The sequence below is a fragment of the Bemisia tabaci genome, chromosome 4 (genome assembly GCF_918797505.1).
Source record: "Bemisia tabaci chromosome 4, PGI_BMITA_v3".
NCBI classification, from domain to species: domain Eukaryota; kingdom Metazoa; phylum Arthropoda; class Insecta; order Hemiptera; family Aleyrodidae; genus Bemisia; species Bemisia tabaci.
In genome coordinates this window covers 29720835-29740209 of record NC_092796.1, presented here as the reverse complement: position 1 = coordinate 29740209, position 19375 = coordinate 29720835, and the positions used below count along the sequence as shown (strand labels likewise).

Below are 19375 nucleotides of genomic sequence, written 5' to 3'. Positions count from 1 at the left end.
TGTTTCAGTGGTGCCCTTTCTACTTTCCTTTCAAACTACAACGAGACAAGAAAACTCCGGACGTCATGTATCAAATTGACGTATTTCTATCAAACGAAACTATGTGCATTATGACGTGAACCCTCTTATGCACATATGCTGATGGGTCTCAAGGCTCATGTCTTCGTGCATAGTTTCGTTTGACAGAAATACGTCACAATTACAGGAGTCAGGCGAATTTTAATGTCGATGTCCTTGGAAGTCAACAATTTTGATGTTCACAAATGAGTCATAATTCGTGCAATGTAATACAATCTCAACCGTGATGTACTTTTTAACAATTTATTTTTCTTCTTAAATACTTTTACCGTACCCAATTATTTTTGGGGCCCAGCATGATTTAATTTAAAGACGAGCTCTGATTATGAAAGTTTCAAACTGTTATGAAAATATTCCCTCACACGTTACAAAGTAAATGTATCAACTCACGACGATTAAGCAAGTTTACTATCAAAGCTTGCTTTTTCCCTTATTGAGGATAAAAAAAATGCATTTATTAGAATTCCGTAAATTTGAATATACCCGCATAAAAATGTTTGATGGATTTCTGAGATAAGTTCACGAGAATGCCTGCCGGGAAGCGAATGTCAACGAATCGACTTGGATTGAAACTGGGCGAGAAAAGTGAGTATAACTTTTTTATGCAATTGGTTTAGATAATTGTTCCTCTATTCTGCCGTGTTAAGGAAAAACGCCATAAGTCGTTTGTCGTTTCGTCATTTGTCAGATTTTCTTCGATTCAATACGAATTTTCTGGAAGACTCGTGAGTATTTTCCGTTCAAAGAGCTTGATGCAAAAAAGGCTTTTTTCGCCTTGAGGGTCGCTGAGCTCAGAAATCATAGATACTTCCAAAAAATTCACGTTTTTAAAATTACAGCTCCGCACTGGACCACTGAGCGGCCGGTCGGCGCTCAGTGGGCCTCTAAAATAGCGCTAATGGCGCTATGGAGCTGTAATTTTAAAAACGTGAATTTTTTGGAAGTATCTATGATTTCTGAGCTCAGCGACCCTCAAGAGTCCCTAATAATGCATTTTGCTCAGTTTGAACATTCAATCTGATTTAATAACAGTGAAATCCGACTTTTTTGCACGCGAAAATCGGTCGGCGCGCGTTGAGCGGAAACTTCAACCGATCATAACTCCGGAACCGTTTGGTTCCCCAGCTTAATGGACCACTCGTTGGATGCGGAAAAAGACGAACAATTTAAAAAACTGGTTTTGGTTCAAATAAAAAATTGAAATCTTTGTAAAATTTTTGTTTAAAAGAAATTTTTCAGACCCAAAAACTGGAAAAAAGCACATATGTTGACTTAAAAACGTGATATTGGGATTTTGACCTTTAGAATCTTAAAGTATGCAATTTCAGACGATTTTTCGTCCAAACCGGACCTCGATATCTTTCTTCGTTCGAGAGATATCGAGGTTCACAGGTTTTGACTTTCGCCCCCTCTAGCTCCCCCCCCCAAAATTTTTTGGGGGTCTGAAAATTTGGGAAAAGAAGCGCTCAAGTATGAGTAATCAATAGACAAAGTCTGAAGAAATTCCAGAGGGGGGGGGGCGAAAAAAACCGTTTTTGCATCAAGCTCTTTTCAAAGAAGTTTCCTCGTAATTAGATCTGAATTATACGAAAATTTCGAGAGAAAATATTCACAACTCTCCTCAAAAATTAATATTTCATCACAGGAAATTTGGCAACTCTCGAATGCTCATACTGCGTTTTTCCTTGGCACGGCGGTATTTTAGTCCGTATCTTTGCGAATTCGGGGGAAATTCCTCCTTAGAGCCTCTAAAATTGAATTTTACCGATTTATTTTAATTTCTTCTGACACGACTTAAAAATCACAATTAATTTATCGGTGCTAATACCTCAGTCTCGTCAAACCCCTTTCGATTCTACATGCTTCAAATCGATGACCTCAGTGCGAAATCACGTACCTCCGTTGGCAACGCTGCAGACCGCCTGCCATCCTTTATTTTTTCTTTAAAAAACTATAGTTTATGGAAATTCATGAAAACTTCTTCGAGTTTTTTTCTCTGTTAGCAGAATATTCTGTAAAAAGTTCAAGCTATAAATACTAGTTTTTCTTCGAAATATCAAATTGGAGCGGAAATTTTGGGTCAGCGCAGTGAACTTGGTGTTGCACTTTGGCTGTCGATATGGAAATTATTACGTGTCGATAATCGAAAAAACGTTAAGATAGGATACGTCTCGATAACATTAAAAGTTAGAGAGCCAAAACCACAGGTATTACTGTAGTATCATCACCGATGATATAGAAATCTTTGTTTCTATGGTTTTAGAAACTTTTAGGCGTGAATCCTGTAGATATGAATCACCTGAATATGAATTGGACTACATTTTGCGATCATATACTATGATCTAGATGGCTCATTTTAGGAACAACATAAGTGCCATTAATTTCCATAAGAGGATATGTGCTTTTATCTATGAGCCAGACATTGTAGTACCTCATTGCAAAACGAAGTCCAATGTCCATGTCCGTATGTAGAGTGTGTATTTTTATACGAAAAAAACGACTCCGAGATGGATCCTTGTATGATGTCACTTAGGAATATCATGGATCCTTGTTTGACGTCACTTAGGAATATCTTGGCATCATCTCTCCCTCTGAGGAGTAGAACTAGACACTAGCTATGTTTATGCGAGCCTCTAAACCTAACTTCAATCGAAACCTGAGTTTGAAACCTAGGTTCAAATCACGGCATAAACGATTCGGAACTAACGAAATGTAGGTTTCCGAAATTTGTGTTTGAAACCTTATTTATCACTAAAGAGTAGGTTTTCGCACTCCGCATAAACGAACCGGAGGTTGAAATTAGTTGAAATTCGACTTCAAATGCGATTTTCAGGTGCGCGATCGGCAATATGGCGGATTTATTATCATACCGTTCGTAAACAACTGGTGCTAATCCCACGATTTAGCTTTAATTTTGCCATCATTCAACATTTTTTACAATCATAATTTTACTATAATTGTTGCTTAAGCACTTTTGCGTGATTCCTTCAGTTATATGTGGCTTACTTACCCTTATTTAGCTAAACGTAGGACGTTATTTTCTAGTGAAGGTGTTTAGTGTCAGATGGAATCCAGGCTTATTACTGCTTTTTCAGATTATTCTTGCAACTCTAATCAACATTTTATGACTACAGAAGCAAAGCAAGCAAAGAGCTTTACAGGCTACAATTGAGTAATAGCCTTACCCACCAGTTCATCATCTGCGGAGAACTTTTTTACTGCATCCGCACGATTTGCCTAGGATTTCAAGATAAGGCACCCTGCTTCCCTTTAAGTAGTGCACCGAATTTTTTCATTTCAATCTACCGATTAAATCCAAAATCTGATCCAATCAGAGCTGCATAGCTCTTGAATTTGTGTGTTATCCGTGTACGTATTTCCTGATTGTCCTACTGGAAGTGTGACTCCAGCCACAACCGTGACCTGCTGACTTATTTCTTTGATCCAATCTCTAGTAAATGATGACTCAAATTCTGAAGCCATCATTTATTGAAACTAGTTCAAAGTTATTGCTCCAAAGTATCGTCACTCTTCTCATACTGATGCAGAAGGAAGGAGATTCTTCGGTGAGTGCTCTGTGATCCAAGATTTTCAATTTGAAATAAGAATAAGGTTATTATTGAGGCGTGTAACAATTTTTGGTCGTTGAACCACTTGTCATAATTGAGCTTTGGCGTTAGAGATGCATCAACTGTGGAAAGTGGCTCTGCCTGTGCAAAAATATCTTGTGACAGCAGTGAATGTTAGTAAATGCGCTTTACAGATAGACTGAGAGCTCCAGATTCCAATCTACCTGAATAATTAAATTCAGAAGGATTTTTGAATTGAGTTCATATCGAATCTCAGTGGGAGAATAATATACAGTCTAAGCGAAAGAATATCAATGGTAAGGTTGGGTTTGTGTCTTAGGTTAATGAAATGCAATGGCAGGTTCTGAAATCTTGTTTGTCAGTTGCTCTTTACATGAGTCACCTTTGAAAATCAAGTTTAAGAAAAACACATATAGGTAGGCAAACAGTGGTAGGTAGCTTGCCTATTTTCTTCCTGTCTTGCTCATGGACTCGGAGAGCAGTCGGAAAGAGGGGTGAGAAACAGGATTTCAGCGCGTGTCTCTAGGAATGTGGAAATTCAAAATTTGTGAAGCGTCACCAGTTTGTTGAGATTGTCACCGTCCGTTGCCTCAAGAGGATTTAGACGCCTCTGCTTCAGCGATACATTGTTGACCTATCAATATCTGCTTATTTTGATCATATCTTGAAGGAGGAATTCCCATAAGTAAGTATATCCCGATTCTTTATTTGTTTCACTACAATAATGGCAGACACACAATCTTTACGACAGCATGGAGTGAAGGTGCGGTGCTTTACTGGATTAGCACTCCTACACTTTCAATGCCTATATCTACCTATTGTAAGATCATTAGAAGCTCAATCAACAACATGATGAATTTCTGCGCCTGCCATAATTATTTTTAACATGACTAAAAATTACCTATGGCAACTTTTCTGAACTCAGAATATAAGCTCGAGCATGATTTGGAGGGTTGTTGAGATTAGGCATTCATTCAATTTTAAAGATGAACGTAAAATGATTAAACATCTACTGTCATTTTTCCAACTGTTGCTCAGAAAGTCAGTAAAGGCTTTTCTAGTGAAGATGAAGCCTCCGCTTATATATTGTGGAAAAATTGAACATACACAGGATAAAGGAGTGATACCTAATAATTTATTGAATCAATTCAAAGTGGAAAAATGAAGTATAGCTTGTGAAAATGGCGCCAACATGAAATTCAAGTTCAATCGAAAATATGCGCATAAACAGCGCCAAAATCGGAAAGTTTGATTTCCCGCGAAAGTCGGGTTACAGCGCCCGCATAAACCCGACGGAGGAAACTTGCATTACAAACTCGGGTTTCGTGAAACCCCGGTTTCGAGCCTCGCATAAACGTAGCTACTGATGTGAGCAGTGATGGTACCTTTCCACAATCTAGGGAAAGCAATTTGTCTTACCCTTCCAGGCATAGCACTAAACTGTTTATTCTGTGTGATCTGTCACTATGATTTTACATTTTCGGGGAAAATCTGCCTACATGAATTTATGGTCAAATTAGGAGGACCGTATTCGCTAGAAACCTTTCTATTTCAATTGATTAACGAGTGTAACGGCTCGTAATTTTTATAGCGGCTATATCAGACGCTGTCACGAACCCGAAAAAACTACATTCAAAGGAGCTGATCGACGATGCAGCCTTCTGGAGGACGGAATTTCCATGGACGACGTCTGTTCAGAGCAAGCACTACTCTGCCCATTTACGCAAAGGGCAGTCTCTTATGGACACCATGAAACAATATGCTAGATACTGCACACTTCATGGAATTCAATACGTTTTTAAGGATGACTCCTCTCTGGTTGAAAGGTGACTTTTTCCATAATTGATCGAAACCTAATTTCAACCTGAATTTGATTTATTTGAACCTGATTTTCGTCCTTCCCTTTCAATAAAACGGGAAAAAATTGATTGTCAATTTAAAAATTAAATTGTCAAAGGGTATGTCCTACATGATTCAAAGGAGCATTTTGCAATAGTGGAAATTGTTAAATGAGCAATATAATTTTTTCCGTGAAGGTTTTCACTGCTTTTTATTGTTAATTTATTGGTATGTTTACTTGTTATCATTGGCATTATTAAAAAGGTAGAAGGCCTTTGTGAATAAAACTCCAATATATTAATACAAGTTAATGCGTAAGGCTATTTTATAAAAAATTAATATATTTACTAATAACGATTCATTTAACAATTGCATCATATTTATGTGCTTACGTGAAATGACAGATTTACGAAGCTACCTTGGTAGGAAAGGAAGGGAAAAATCATCCAAAACAAATTTTTCAATCTTGAAAAAACTTGGTTTTATTTCTTGTTTAATATTTTTTAGGTAAAAAGCCTGACAAAAAAGGCCTTATTGTGCTCCTTTTTGGAGGAACTCAGCGATTGTGTTCAAATGTGGCCTTAATGAAACGATTCAATGCGACAATGTTCCGGTGAAAGTTCTGGCTTGAGTTCAAAGTTTGTTTTGGCAGTACAGCGTTGCAAAGTTTACATTTTTTACCATTAAAAAATGCTACATTTTGAATTTCCTCGGTAGTAGAAAACTCTTTTAGTCGATACCGCTTTATTTTCTGAATCACAGAATTATCAGTTGACGTTACTGTTTCTCGGAAAATAAGAAGGGACCACAGTTGCTTTTTTTAAACTGACGAACACCAAAATATCAGAATTTTCAATGGTAAAAAATGTATATTTTGCAACATTGTATCGCCGCAACTAGCTTTGAAATCAATCTAAAACTTTCTCTGGAAAATTGTCTCATCATAAGATTTCATTTAGGCCACATTTGAACAAAATTTCTGAGTTCCCTTAAAAGGGCCACGTTTTTGACAGATTCTTCATGCATGCAGTATCACAAATGCATCGGATTCTGTTAGACGGGCGTGAGTCCAAAAACTCATGAGCCCTGGTTCTCGTTGATTATGCAGGACGCTAGGGCTCATGAGCTTTTTGGACTTCTGCTCGTCTAACAGAAACCGATGCAAATGTGAATGGAATCCACCGATGATTGCATTATTTTTCAGTTGATTTGTTCTAAGTATTTGACAACGATAGAAAGACTGATGACATACTATTAACTTCATAGTGTAATCACCTCCAAGCAGTGTTGCTCTAAAACCGTACGATTTTACGAGATCGAAATTCAGGATCAAAGAGGATAAAATATTTCATTTTGTACCGGCTTCTCCTGTTGGTGAATTATTTTGCAGACTAGCGTGGCTAGCTGTGATCATTTTGAGCTTCGTTTGTGCTAGTCTCCTCGGTGTCACAATGTGGGACCGTTTCTCATCTTCTCCAACGGTCACAGCTGTAAAGGACACTCACCTGCCTCTCTACTCCCTGCCTTTTCCAGCCGTCTCCATTTGCGCAACAGATAAAATACGCCGAGATGAGGCATACCACTATCTCTCCAGGTCGGTAGAAATTCTAATTCTGTTGGGTGCATGAAGTTTGGCCCCCGGCCCGAACGCGCGCTTTTTTCATCCGAATGAGCGGGTTTACCGGTTTCAGTCGTTTTTGAGTGAAACGTGCATCCACCGTGAGAAAAGTGTTTTTTCCGGAACGGATAATCAATTCCGTTGTAATTTTAAGGTAGCATCGTTACCAGTTAACAATTTTTAAATTAAATCAATATTGAAAAACAGTTTGTCCAAGGACTTTCTGCCTGTTACCTACTGTGTGACTAAATTCTGATCTAAAACTTTCTACGGTTACATAATTTCCATTTTCTCAGAGTAATCGCAGAGAAGAATAAAGGGTCAACCACAATATAACTACAGTTTGAAAGAATTAGCGCCTGCAAGACTGTAGAAATACCTCACGCATTGTGCCAAACAGTGCGGTCGGCACACAGCCCATAACAGCGCCTTCAAGACTGCGTGAATACTTCTCGCATTGCGCCAAACGCAGTGCAGTCGGTCAGTTGGTCTGAAACGCATACTTGCAAGAATTTATAGGAATGCTGTTGGACTGCGTGTCATCAGTTTTGACTTTCTGCTCAAGTTTTTACCATACTTAAAGGAGAAATATGTATTGTCGTTGTAAATTTCATGGTTATGTATGTTTCCCTCTAATTTTTAATATATTTTTTCACAATCACAAGTTACGTGAATCTTTCGAATCCAGCAACGGCCATTATGGTGGATGATTTTCTAGCGACTATGTCTCTTTTCCAATATCCTGCATATTCAAGGATGAAATATTACTTAAATCGGACGAATGATTTTTTACCTCAGCTCTCTAAAGTCAACTTGACTGATTTCATGCTCTACGTAAGTACGTCACATGGATACTCGAACCTAACCTAGAGTAAATTGTTTTAATTTTATGAGGGTGAAGTTTTGACTTCTTCTTGATAAAAAAAGAATATCACGCGATAAATCTCTTCAAAAAGTAGTGGCATTCCTCCAAGACAAGGTGTGGAATTTAAACGTAATGTAGTGAAAAAGGAGGGAAGCTTGTCTGAGTTGAAGTTTTGAGAGAAGGCTTTGAATCATTCAGCCACGAAGCTAGCCGAGTTTATGCAAAGTCCGAACTTTCAGAGATTAACCCTTAGACGCCCTTTTTTTAATGCAAGAAGTCCCAAGTCGGGTGAAATTTACTCAAATATAAATACATTGATTTTGACAGTTTTTGAAGGTAAGATTATTTTTTGAAACTTTCACCTTTTTGGTATCATACTGGCGCAGAGTAATCCCCTCACATTCGTCATGAGTAACTCCCCCAGCAGCGGTTGCGATATATCGCATGGTTAAGATAGGGCTATGTCTTTTTGTGTCGGGTCGACATAGTTTCAATAATCGGGACACAAGGGAGGTAGTCAGTTCAATTTGATCCGGTTTTGGATTTCCAGGATTAAGCGTTAAAAACGATTCCCTGGAACGACACAACTCTTGTTGCCAAAATACCAACTTTTAGAAATGCGGCCTTCAAGGCGCGTGAGACACCTCTAAACATCCTTTTTTCTCCAAAATGGTCATCAATTTGGACACACCATAGCATATTCTGAGCGAACTTAACCTTAAGTTCTCTCAAATTTCAAAAATAATCGATACCCCAACTCGCGTTGAGAACAGCGCAGAGATACAACAATTCAAGCTTGATGGATGTCCGTGTTTCATCTGCAAAATTGAAGGCGCGACAGGACGTCGCTAAGTGTGTAATCGCAATGGCCCCGTTTTTTTTCTAACAAGGAGTCGCTAAAACTCAAGCAAACAGTTAAAAAAACGAGGCCCAATTTTGCCTCTCCTATCTTCGGTTGTGTTGTTCACGTAGCTCTTGAAGCACCAATACAAATATGACACAAACGGAACCGACACAAGATGGAAGTCAAGCAAGGGAAATGATGCACGTTGATTGCGGCGCAGAGATACAACTATTCGTGCTTGATGGATGCCCGTATTGCATCTGCAAAATTGAAGGCGCGAAGCGGGCGAGACGTGAACTTGGAATACTCCGCTGTTATGCTGCCGATGCCGAGGAGGTGTCAATCAGATTCGGGAGAATAGTTAAAAAATTAGACCCGATTACGTTTCTCCTATCTTCGACTGCTTTGACACTTGATTTTTCCCCCTTTCAATTTGATGTCTGATTCTTTCTTTGCGATATATTTGTAGACCTGTATCTAAAGCTTGTATGTACCGGCCCCATATATCCCACGCAACACGTGTTTTCAGCAAGCCTCGGGTCAATTTGACCCGGCTTCGGCATCTAAAATTTGAGAAAAGTTAGAAGGTAAAAACTATATAAAAATGAATACAGTTACCTTTAATCATCCGCAGGTATCCCCTACTTGTGAAGAACTTTTTGCTGGATGTTTTTGGATTGGCCATCAACACAACTGCTGTGAACTTTTTGATGTCCAAAGATCAGAGGAGGGATTTTGCTACTCTTTCAATTCTTTAACATCACAGAGGAGAGTCGATTGGTAAGACAAAACATTTTTCAGTCATTATGCTCAGCGCTGGGTAAGTGACTTAAATTTGGTGTTTACAGGATCTCATTTTGCATTAAGAATAAAATCATTCGACATGCAGATTCCTGCTCCATATGAACGACTTTCTTTTTCATAGAAAGAAATAGCTACCAAAATCTTGTGTCAACATAGGAAGTACAACACGAAGTAACACAAAGTGTTAGTTGCTTCATTGTGTTACTTTCCCCTGTGTTAAGTCGGCCAAATTTTTGGGTTAAAAATCAGCAACCCCGTCAAAAATTAGTCGCTAGACGCCAGGTTTGTCTCACGAGCGGTAATGCAGTGCGTTAGTCCCTCGCAAGTTGCGACCTCAGAGTACCAAGGCGTGGCGTGCTTTGCGATAAATCGATCGGTCTGCCATTTAAACCTATGGAAAAGGATCGATATGCAGGGTGTTCGCAACGAACACCTTAATAATCGACTCTTTACCATAGCTTCAAATGAGGAAAAATCGATAATCGATCATTCACCCCTCGCCGCTGCAGAGTACGAGGAGGAGAACAAGAGTACATAGTAAGTTCGGCAGGAAACTTTCTTCATGATCCGATACAGCGGCAATTTTTCAAATTGGCAACACTGTATTTCCTCCATTTAAACGTATGTAAAACAATCGATTCTTGGTGAAGCAGGTTGTTTCACCTAAAATCGATATTTTTAATTGATTTCAATGAAGGAAGTACAGTGTTGCCAACTTTCAAGAATCGCCACTGATCCGACGTATCAGAGTAACCTGCGGTTTGGGTCGATTTAACACAAAATTATGTCAAGCAACCAAGTCCTTCGGGTTACTTTGACACTGAAAAAGTAACACGGACGTTTTGAACTGTGTCGATATGAGCATTTTTTCTCATTGTTTCAAGAAAAATTTCTTCTCGGCGGCAAACAAGAATATTTTTGCTTGACTCAAGTCGCTCTCTTATGGCGACAGGCGCTTAAATAAGCAGTGGCGAAGCGTGAACGATCGATTTTCGATATTCCCCCATTCGAAGCTACGGTAAAGAATCGACTATTAAGGTGTCAATTGCAAACATCCTGTTTATCGATCCTTTTTCATAGGTTTAAATGGGAGCGATACATCGCAAATCACGCCACGCCACTGTGAATAAGCCTGAGAGTGTGAACACGGAAAAAAATAGGGCAGTCGACACAACCAGCGGCTAGTTAAAAATGCGCCAGCTACCGTGCGGTAGTTACGATAACTACCGCGGTGGAGGTCATAACTAACTCGGTAGTTAGGTATCGTAACTAACGCACGGTAGCTGGCGCATTATCAACTAGCCGCTGGTTTTTTCGACTACCCTATTTTTTTCCGTGAAGATCGAAGTGCTTCGCTCAAAAAAACACGCCTAAACTGTTGCGAGGGGGGATGGCACATTTTTATCCTTCCATTTTCACTTTTCAAAAAATATTTCATTCTAATATATTTAAAACAGCCCGAAGTTGAGGGTCTTACGGAGGAAAGACTCCGACTTCTAAAGAGGAGCGCTCCACGTCGCCGCGCCATTTTGTCGCTCCTCTGACGTAAGGGCGTATCTCAATTCCAATGTGAGCCCTGTTTTACATAAAACTCCACGCTTTCTGGAGCTCATGCGGAAATCGCGATACGCCAATACGTCGAAGGAGCGACGAGTTAAGTGACGTATTGTGAAAGTAAAGCACTTTCAAGGAATAATTTGCATAATCTTTCGAGGAGGTTTCAGCCCCGCGTTTCTTCCTTCTCTCGTTTTAAGCTTTCCCTCGAAAGTTTCCGAGAGTGACGAGAAGCTTATATTCATAAGTTTAAGAATGACACCTCTCCTGCTGCAGAGGCTTTCACGACACTTGCGGGAAACTCATAAAACCCGATGTGGAACATTTCCTGTCCAGGAAGGTGAGCGAAATTCCCCAGGGAGGAAAAGCGTGTAGTTTCATTACAGTCTGAAGGAACTGAGACGAGAACTTTGATTAATCTTGCGAAACGTAATTAAAATATTAAGTACGTTTATGTTCCTCGGTTATTATCACAGAAAAATTATGGCCGAGTGACGTCATGATTATTTAAAGTTCTCGTCTCTTTTTGTTTTTGTTTCTAATGACATTTCACAAATTAATTTTTTCCTCTTGGAGACAGACACAGAGGGCAAGTCTCCTGAATTGCATCTTGAAGTTTTTATTTCTTTTTAGCGCTTTTACTCGATGGTGACAATAGCTCCAGTTTTCAAATATGAACAAGATATTTCTTTTTTCAGTTTCTGTATACCTCACAAAGCTCAGCTACTAGAGCGTTCACACTCAAAGAACACTAGAGAAAAAAACACATTGGATGTAGAGTCCAGACTCTAAAAAACATCGACAAGAAAAAATACTCTTGATTCAATCAGATTTAAGCTTAAATCAAGAACCAAGCCTCTTAATTTGAGCGGATTTCCTTTTGATTTAAGCTTAAATCTGATTGAATCAAGAGTCCTTTTTCTTTTCAATGTTTTCAAGAGTCTGGACTCTAGATTCAATGTGTTTTTTTTCCAGTGAATCTTTGAGTTAGTGACGGGAGTCTCGGATAGAAACTCAAGTATTCACTGAATTTTTTCTTTCTTGAGATATTACTTTGAGTTCTAACATCGTTTCTTGTCGACAACATTTGGTTTTTCTGAGTTGAAGCCGTGCGGATATAACTTTAAGTCAGTTTTTTTGAGTTGAAGAAACATTGTTTTGCCATCGTTTTTTAAACGCTTAAACTTAACGATAACAAAACGACGCTTTTTTAACTAAAAAAACCAAATTTTGTCAACAAGGAACAACGCTTTAAGTCAAAATGATATCTCAAGAAATTTTTTTTTCAGTATTCAGTGTAGAATAGAAAGTTCCGGTGTTAGAAGCAATATTTCAGATTGCATAGTATAAAATATGCGACTTTAAATTGCTGCCAAATGGTAAAGTTTTGGGTATTTTTGCGCCAAACGATGGAAAATTTTTCCATCTTGAGGCACATTTGTACTCGCTCTCCATCGTCACACATATTCGTTTGAAATCTACCGACATATGGTGCATATGGTATAATTTGAATTTTGCAGTCCTCCCCTAGGCGATCTAAGTAGTGTATCTTATATTCTGGACGTAGAGGAGGAATTGAGGAGGACACATCCAAGCTGCAATATTCGTCGCAACACAGCGGCGGGTGCTACAACGGGTCTTGAAGTATTTCTCCACAAATTCAACCAATCCGATCGAATTCGGAATGCAACGAATATCATAGGAGAATCTGGTTTTCGGGTAAAGTGTCCTCTTAGAGCTTACATTCTTATCCATGGATGAAGTTTATAAAACTAAGGCCAATATAAATACGGGCAAATTAGCTTTCATTTAAAACCAATGTTCCATTCAATTTTTTCAATTTTTGGACTTTAGAATGAATATTTTTCGAAACTATGTTTTATGAACTTTCAACTTCAAGAAACCCTGAGTCATGTAAAAATTGATGTTTTTGGACGTTACTCCTACATGCTTGTGAACGCCCCCTTTTTCTTGCCTCTTCCTCCCCTAATGGCGCGGCGCTTAGTTCCGTTTGATAGAAATAGTTCAATTTCAAAGTTTTGTACAAACGGAGTTATAAGCTTTTAAGGCCTTGTCTTCACGGGACGTTTTCATGGTATTTGCCCCAAGTTCGAATCGCAGGAATGAAACTTCTGGGATTTTTCCCAGTTACCGTCTCCACGGGACGAGGCTCATACGGTCCTGGGACTAGTTTGCGCGGGAAGATAAATTAGCTAAAGTCGAGTATTTAACCGGGATTAAAATAATAATTGCACTCAATTGACAATTACACACATTATTATAACTGAACAAACATTAACAATAGAGTAATCAAAAAAATATCGCACAATTCGTTTTCACTTCTTCTTCCTCTCTCAGTGGGTCCTAGGGGTACAAGGACCATACTTGGTACTGGGAAAAATATTGATTAACTCAATATTTTTCCCAACTTTGTAAGTGGGATTTTTCCCTGGGACAAATCCCGTGAAACGGCCCGTTGAGACAAGGCCTAAAGTTTCCAAATGTCCGAGCTCCCCAATTGACTCGATCCACTGTGTGTAGGTTCAGATTTACCACCCAAGCGAGTACCCGGAGGCCGGGATGGGGAACCTGATCGCGCCGAATCGGGCGTACAAGATGAGCGCCTCGGTCAAGTCCTTCATGACGATCAGCACGGACCAGATCCGGAAGCTGGACGTGGACATCCGCTTCTGCTTCTTCCCGGACGAGCAGCAGCTCAGCGTCTCCAAGACCTACACCCAGAGATCCTGCCTCATCGAGTGCCGGCTCGACTACCTCCACAAGATGTGCAACTGCAGGCCGTACTACTTCAATATGCTCGGTGGGATGGTTTTTAAAACAGTCACGTACTCCGCGGATGGCAACGGCTCAGCCGGCCGATTATTGAGACTCATAGACAAAGCCATAGACACACGGAGAAAAAAACTTCGTGCATGGGACCCGAAGTTGAGGTCATATGGATCTCTGAAGTTTTCGGATTACACGCCCAAAAACTTGAGGTCCAACTGCCAAAGTTCGGGTCAGACACCTGAAGTACTTCGGTATGTACCGGAGTTCTTCAGATGTGGGACCCGAACCCTCCGGTATGTACCTAAGTACTTCAGATGTCTGACCCGAACTTCGGCAGCTGGACCTCAAGTTTTCGGATGCGTTGTCCGAAAACTTTAGAGATCCATCTGACCTCAACTTCGGGTCCCATGCACGAAGTTTTTTTCTCCGTGCATAGAAGACAAGACAGCGGGAAGATTGTTGACATTTATAGATGAAGCTATAGACAAAGAAGACGAAAGGAATGTGGAGGGATTCTATTGGAGGAAGCGGGTGGTTGCAATGGACATAGGAGGTGGGTAATAGACTAACTAACGGCAACCTACAGGGGACCCTATAGTTAGTGCATCCTTAACCTTCTTAGTCTATAAGAACTTTCCACTTCAACCAATAGGCTCGCTCCATATTCCCTATGTCTTCTTTGTCTATAACTTTGACTATCAATTTCCACAATCAGCCCGCAGGTATGGATGGATTCTGTTGGTGGAGGCAGGTGGCTGCAATGGACAAAGGAGGTAGGTAATAGACTAACTAACTGCAACCCATGAGAGACTCTATAGTTAGTTCATCGTCCTCTCCCTTAGTCCATAGAAACCACCTACTTCAACCAATAGGTTACATACTCCCTATGTCTTCTTTGTCTATAGCTTTGTTTATCAATTTCAATAATCAGCTCGCAATGGGCTCATTATTAAGAGTGATAGACAAAGTGATAGACATAGGAGACACACGGAAAATGAAGCGAGATCCTGTTGTTTGAAACGGGTATAGTTCATATAGATTACGCGAAAAACTATAGACTGACTATTCGTCGTTGCCTTTCGTTAATCTGTTACTTGCATCCTTATTGCACTTACCCGCCTCCACCGGTAGGATCTCTCCATTTTCACTCCATTGTCTCCGTTGTCCATGGCTTTGTCTATCAATTTCAATAATCAGCTCGCAAGGCCGTGTTCTTAGGACTACCTCATAGTCGTTCTTTAAACAGCTCCCTTTCTTAAGTAGGTATATACGGTTTACATTGTGGTTAAGGGAGAAGAGATCCTCAACACACCACCTTAAAGGGGGCAATCTCTAAAACTCTCGATTTAAATTCAAAAGTACAGCTTTAAAAATCGACCCTGGTAAGGTATTACAATGATTTATCACTACAAGAAGTAAAGGATACGCAAGAGGAAGTTTTATAAATTTGACAAACTTTAAGGGAGGCACAAACCTACCGCACAACTGCCGAAAATGGCAAACATTTCTCTTTTTAAATTTTTTTACAAAAGTAAATCCGTGTAATCTTTTGCAAAGGTCTGTATCCAAAATTACACTGTTGAATTGTACTCTTGATTCGTCAGAATTATCATTTTCATGCTTTTAGGTAAAGGATTTCCCTTAGTCACGATGTCAACCATCAGTGGCGTGGCGTGCTTTGCGATATATCGATCGAACTGCCATTTAAACCTATAGAAAAGGATCGATACATAGGTACGCAAGGGACCTTAATAATCGATTCTTCACTACATCTTCAAATGGGAAAAAATCGATAATCAATCCATCATTCACGTCTCGCCACTGTGAACCATATGGGACTTCCTAAGGAGAGAGGCTGTTTCAGGAACAACTATGAACACGGTTTTAACAAACGTTTATAAGGACCTTTTTAACGTAGCATCATTAAAAGGACAATTTTGAAAAACACTCCAGTAAACTTCAACAGTTTTACCTCGGGAATAGATCTTTGCAAAAAATGCAAAATACAAAATAAAATAACCACTATAAAGTTTGTTAACATTACAGAATCTTCTTTTTTAAAATATATTTTTTGCTATGGCATATTTTTTATCCCCTGCAAATGATCTTTTTCCCGAGTAAACTTTTGAAACTTTACTCGAGTTGTTAAATAGCTAAGATGAGAGAAAAATAAGAAAATCCCTAGAATGCGGTCAAAGCGCTACGTGCTGTGTCCTGCGTTGAGCGAGGGAATGAAAACCAAAGCGCCTTCTTTTTAACAAATGCAACACGGACATCCACAAAGAACGAATAGTCGCATCTAAGCGCCGTCACCAACGCAGCGTTCCGCTCGCGCTGTGGGCTGTCACTAAACAGATTTTTAATCTTAATCTTCAATGAATGAACTTTATTATTTTCAATTTTAAAAGGAGAAGTGTTAACATTTTATTCAAGTTGACTTACAACACTTTATTCAAGCCAGATTTTTAAGGAAGCATCAGATTTATTGCAAAAAATATAAGTCTTCCGATTTTATGCAGATTTAAACGATTGACGGACAGTGTATTCAAAAAAAATATGCGTCATAATTTTTAAGGCAAAAATATGGCGAATCCGATTTCTACGCATCGTTCCATAGATAACATTCTTAAATTATTAATATTTCTCCTCCAGAACGAAGTTGGATGAAAATAAATAAATTTAAAATGAGTTTTCCAAGAGTCATTCACGATTGAAAATTGAAGATGTTTCTGGCTGAAATTCTGAAACACAACATTTTCAAATTTGACAAAAAAGTTTCCTTAGTTTTAAGCTAAATATAAGTATAGGTAAAAAGTGTGGTATGGGCGAATGAGAGGACTGATATTTGTCAACCGTGATTTTAAGAGTACGTTTCTGTTTTAAGGAATATCTTGACAAGCACATTGATAAAAAGGACTGCAGCTAGGAATTAAGCTTCGTTTCCAATCCAAATCATTGGCTTACCTACCAATTTTTATTCTCCCTTGACCAGGTTCTCTTCTTTTTTACTCAAAAATGAAACCAATCGAGGCTGAATTGTTCATGGATCGACCTATAAACTTTCATGATCAGAACATTTTGAGAGGTATATTTGCTGCCTTTATGGAACTCAATTTGCCCGTAATGCAGCGATATCAAGATGTCATCTTGTGTAGATTCTTCTTTAATATAAATGCAATATTTTTGTTTATTACAAAAAACAAAAATTAAAAAATGACGGATTTGAAGCATTTATGAGGGAGGTATATTCCTGAGTTAAAGCTGAGGGGCTCTTCAGCGATCTTCAATAATCATATTTTAACAGTTGTTTGTCTACTTTCCTTTCGATTATCATTACAGATAATAGGATTCCTATCTGTGGCCCAGAACAACTGAAATGCATTGCAGCCCATAATAGTGAGTCCTTACTATTTTTTACCTTTGAGCGAATTATCGAGATTAATAAAAGAAGAATTAATCGACACTTTGATTTTGTGTTACTGTGCATTACTGCCTGGATTTTTCACAGATGATTCTTCACGAAAAGAAGAAACACCAGCCAAGTTTCTAACAAATAAAGTCGAGTAATTTTCTATTTAAACAATAGTACATGACAAGAAGTCTGCAACGTCGCAATCTGAGATATGCGTTTTTGCAGTTTCACCGTAGATATTTTGCTGGAAACACTTTTAAATTATTCAAATTCTCACTCCGTGCCTCCTTTTTTATGAATGCTTCCAAAAAAATACAAGAATTTCTACCGTAATTTAATGTTTATATTTGGTAAGCCAATACGGCATCTTGTAAAATTACACTGTTGCTGAATAAATAAATCATAAAAAAGAAAGAAAGAAAAAAAATTACGAGAAATATACAAATATTCTACACGAATTTCTCACAATTTCTAGAGGCTCTGCGATTGTTCAGTCCTCCTTTTGGGAACATCAGAGGTTTTTCACAGAACATATCCAGTGGGTTGAGCATGCCTCTAAACTGCTCACAATGTTTGCCCACGTGCCATGAGAGCACCTACGACGTGGATACAGACTTCTCGCGTGACACTCAGCCCTTGGCTCAGAAGACGGATGGCTACGTTGATGTATTCTACAAGAATGAAGGCGCCGTCAAATATCAGAGAGACGTTACCTTTGGCTGGTCCGACCTACTGGGTAAGCAATGTCCTATCTTTCGTAATTCAAGGATTCTTCGGTAAAAATATGACGTCGTAGATGATCGAGTATTACCTCAAAGGATAACTCATTATGGATAGAATGTTGTCGTTTATACTGTGCTAAGGAAGAACGCCGTATGAGCCTTGCCATCTTTCCTCCTATAAAAAACGAATTTACCGGAAAAATTTTGAATATTTTTCTCAACATTTTGCAGACAATTTTCCCCGGGATTTAATCTTAAATATCTAAAAATTTGAAGGAAAAATATGCATAACTTTCCGCAAAAATACATGTTTTATTCATTGGAATTTGGCAATTAATGTGCTGTGAAAGGATTCCGCAGTTTGTGGTTTCGGTAACTTTTAAGCATAGGTGACGGATTAGTCAAGCTTCTGAAATTAAGTATTTCGTGTTTTGTTTCTTTTTTGCCCTTTGGCTCTTATCTTTTTTTTAATATTTTTTATCCAGTCTCATTCGGAGGTATTGCGGGGCTATTCCTTGGATTCAGTGTATTGTCCTTAGTGGAGCTGTTTTACTGGGTTGGGAAAATTATCTCATTCTACGCTTCAGAATCCAAAGCCAAAACAAAAAGACAATCCGCGGAGGAAAAACTGCGGACAAAACTCCCTTGGAAAGTTCATCCTGCACATTCGATACACTTCCCTCATGTTAAAAAGCTCTATTAGGTATGTTTCATCATTATTGAAATGTACATAGTTTTTGACCCGTTATGCTTTTAGCTTTTTCCTATGTTTTAAGTGAGTTCATAAAGTTAGAGAGCTTTGGCAACAGGTTATCAGTCTCTGCAATGCAAGTATCTCCTCTTTTGTCAATAAAAAATCAATGACAGTTTAACTTATGTATTTATTGACAAACTTTCCTGGTTCAGACAATCAAACTTTGTAGTCATTAGAACCAACTTTCAGTCTCCACTAGTATAACTTTCGAAATAGTCAGATCCAAAAAATTCAATACGAACCACATTTTTTACTCTCTTCATAGCGCTGATACAAAGAATATTAAACAATCAATATAACATAATTTTGACATGCTAATCTAAGTTCAGACCTAACAAGCGTTTTTGTGTCAAGGCAAAATTTTGAAACAATTGTGACTTATGAACGCAGATATGTTCGTTTACTTTAAAAAGTGTGCCCTACTGCTTACTTCTACCTGCCTGACTTTTTCAATATTCTATTAGAAAACTGATTATTCCCTTCAACATTTTATCAAATTGATGCT

The 19375-nt window shown here is 38.7% G+C and overlaps 1 protein-coding gene across 1 annotated transcript; it reads left to right on the top strand.

Moving 5' to 3' along the window:
• Window positions 1-19359, top strand: LOC109036731 (pickpocket protein 19-like). Its single transcript, XM_019051093.2, has 10 exons — window positions 1-663; window positions 5260-5494; window positions 6898-7101; window positions 7791-7959; window positions 9469-9614; window positions 12713-12911; window positions 13734-14013; window positions 17322-17378; window positions 17870-18130; window positions 18602-19359. The coding sequence occupies exons 1-10, from the start codon at window positions 606-608 to the stop codon at window positions 18817-18819; spliced, it is 1827 nt and encodes a 608-aa protein (XP_018906638.2). The 5' UTR covers window positions 1-605; the 3' UTR covers window positions 18820-19359.
• The last annotated feature ends 16 nt before the right edge of the window (window positions 19360-19375 follow it).

Excerpts from the sequence above, each read along its gene's own strand:
- LOC109036731 (XM_019051093.2), top strand. The coding sequence starts at position 606 with ATGCCTGCCGGGAAGCGAATGTCAACGAATCGACTTGGATTGAAACTG. Across the intron at positions 7,960-9,468 it reads TGACTGATTTCATGCTCTAC|GTATCCCCTACTTGTGAAGA; the intron begins GTAAGTACGTCA and ends AATCATCCGCAG. Across the intron at positions 18,131-18,601 it reads TGGCTGGTCCGACCTACTGG|TCTCATTCGGAGGTATTGCG; the intron begins GTAAGCAATGTC and ends TTTTTTATCCAG.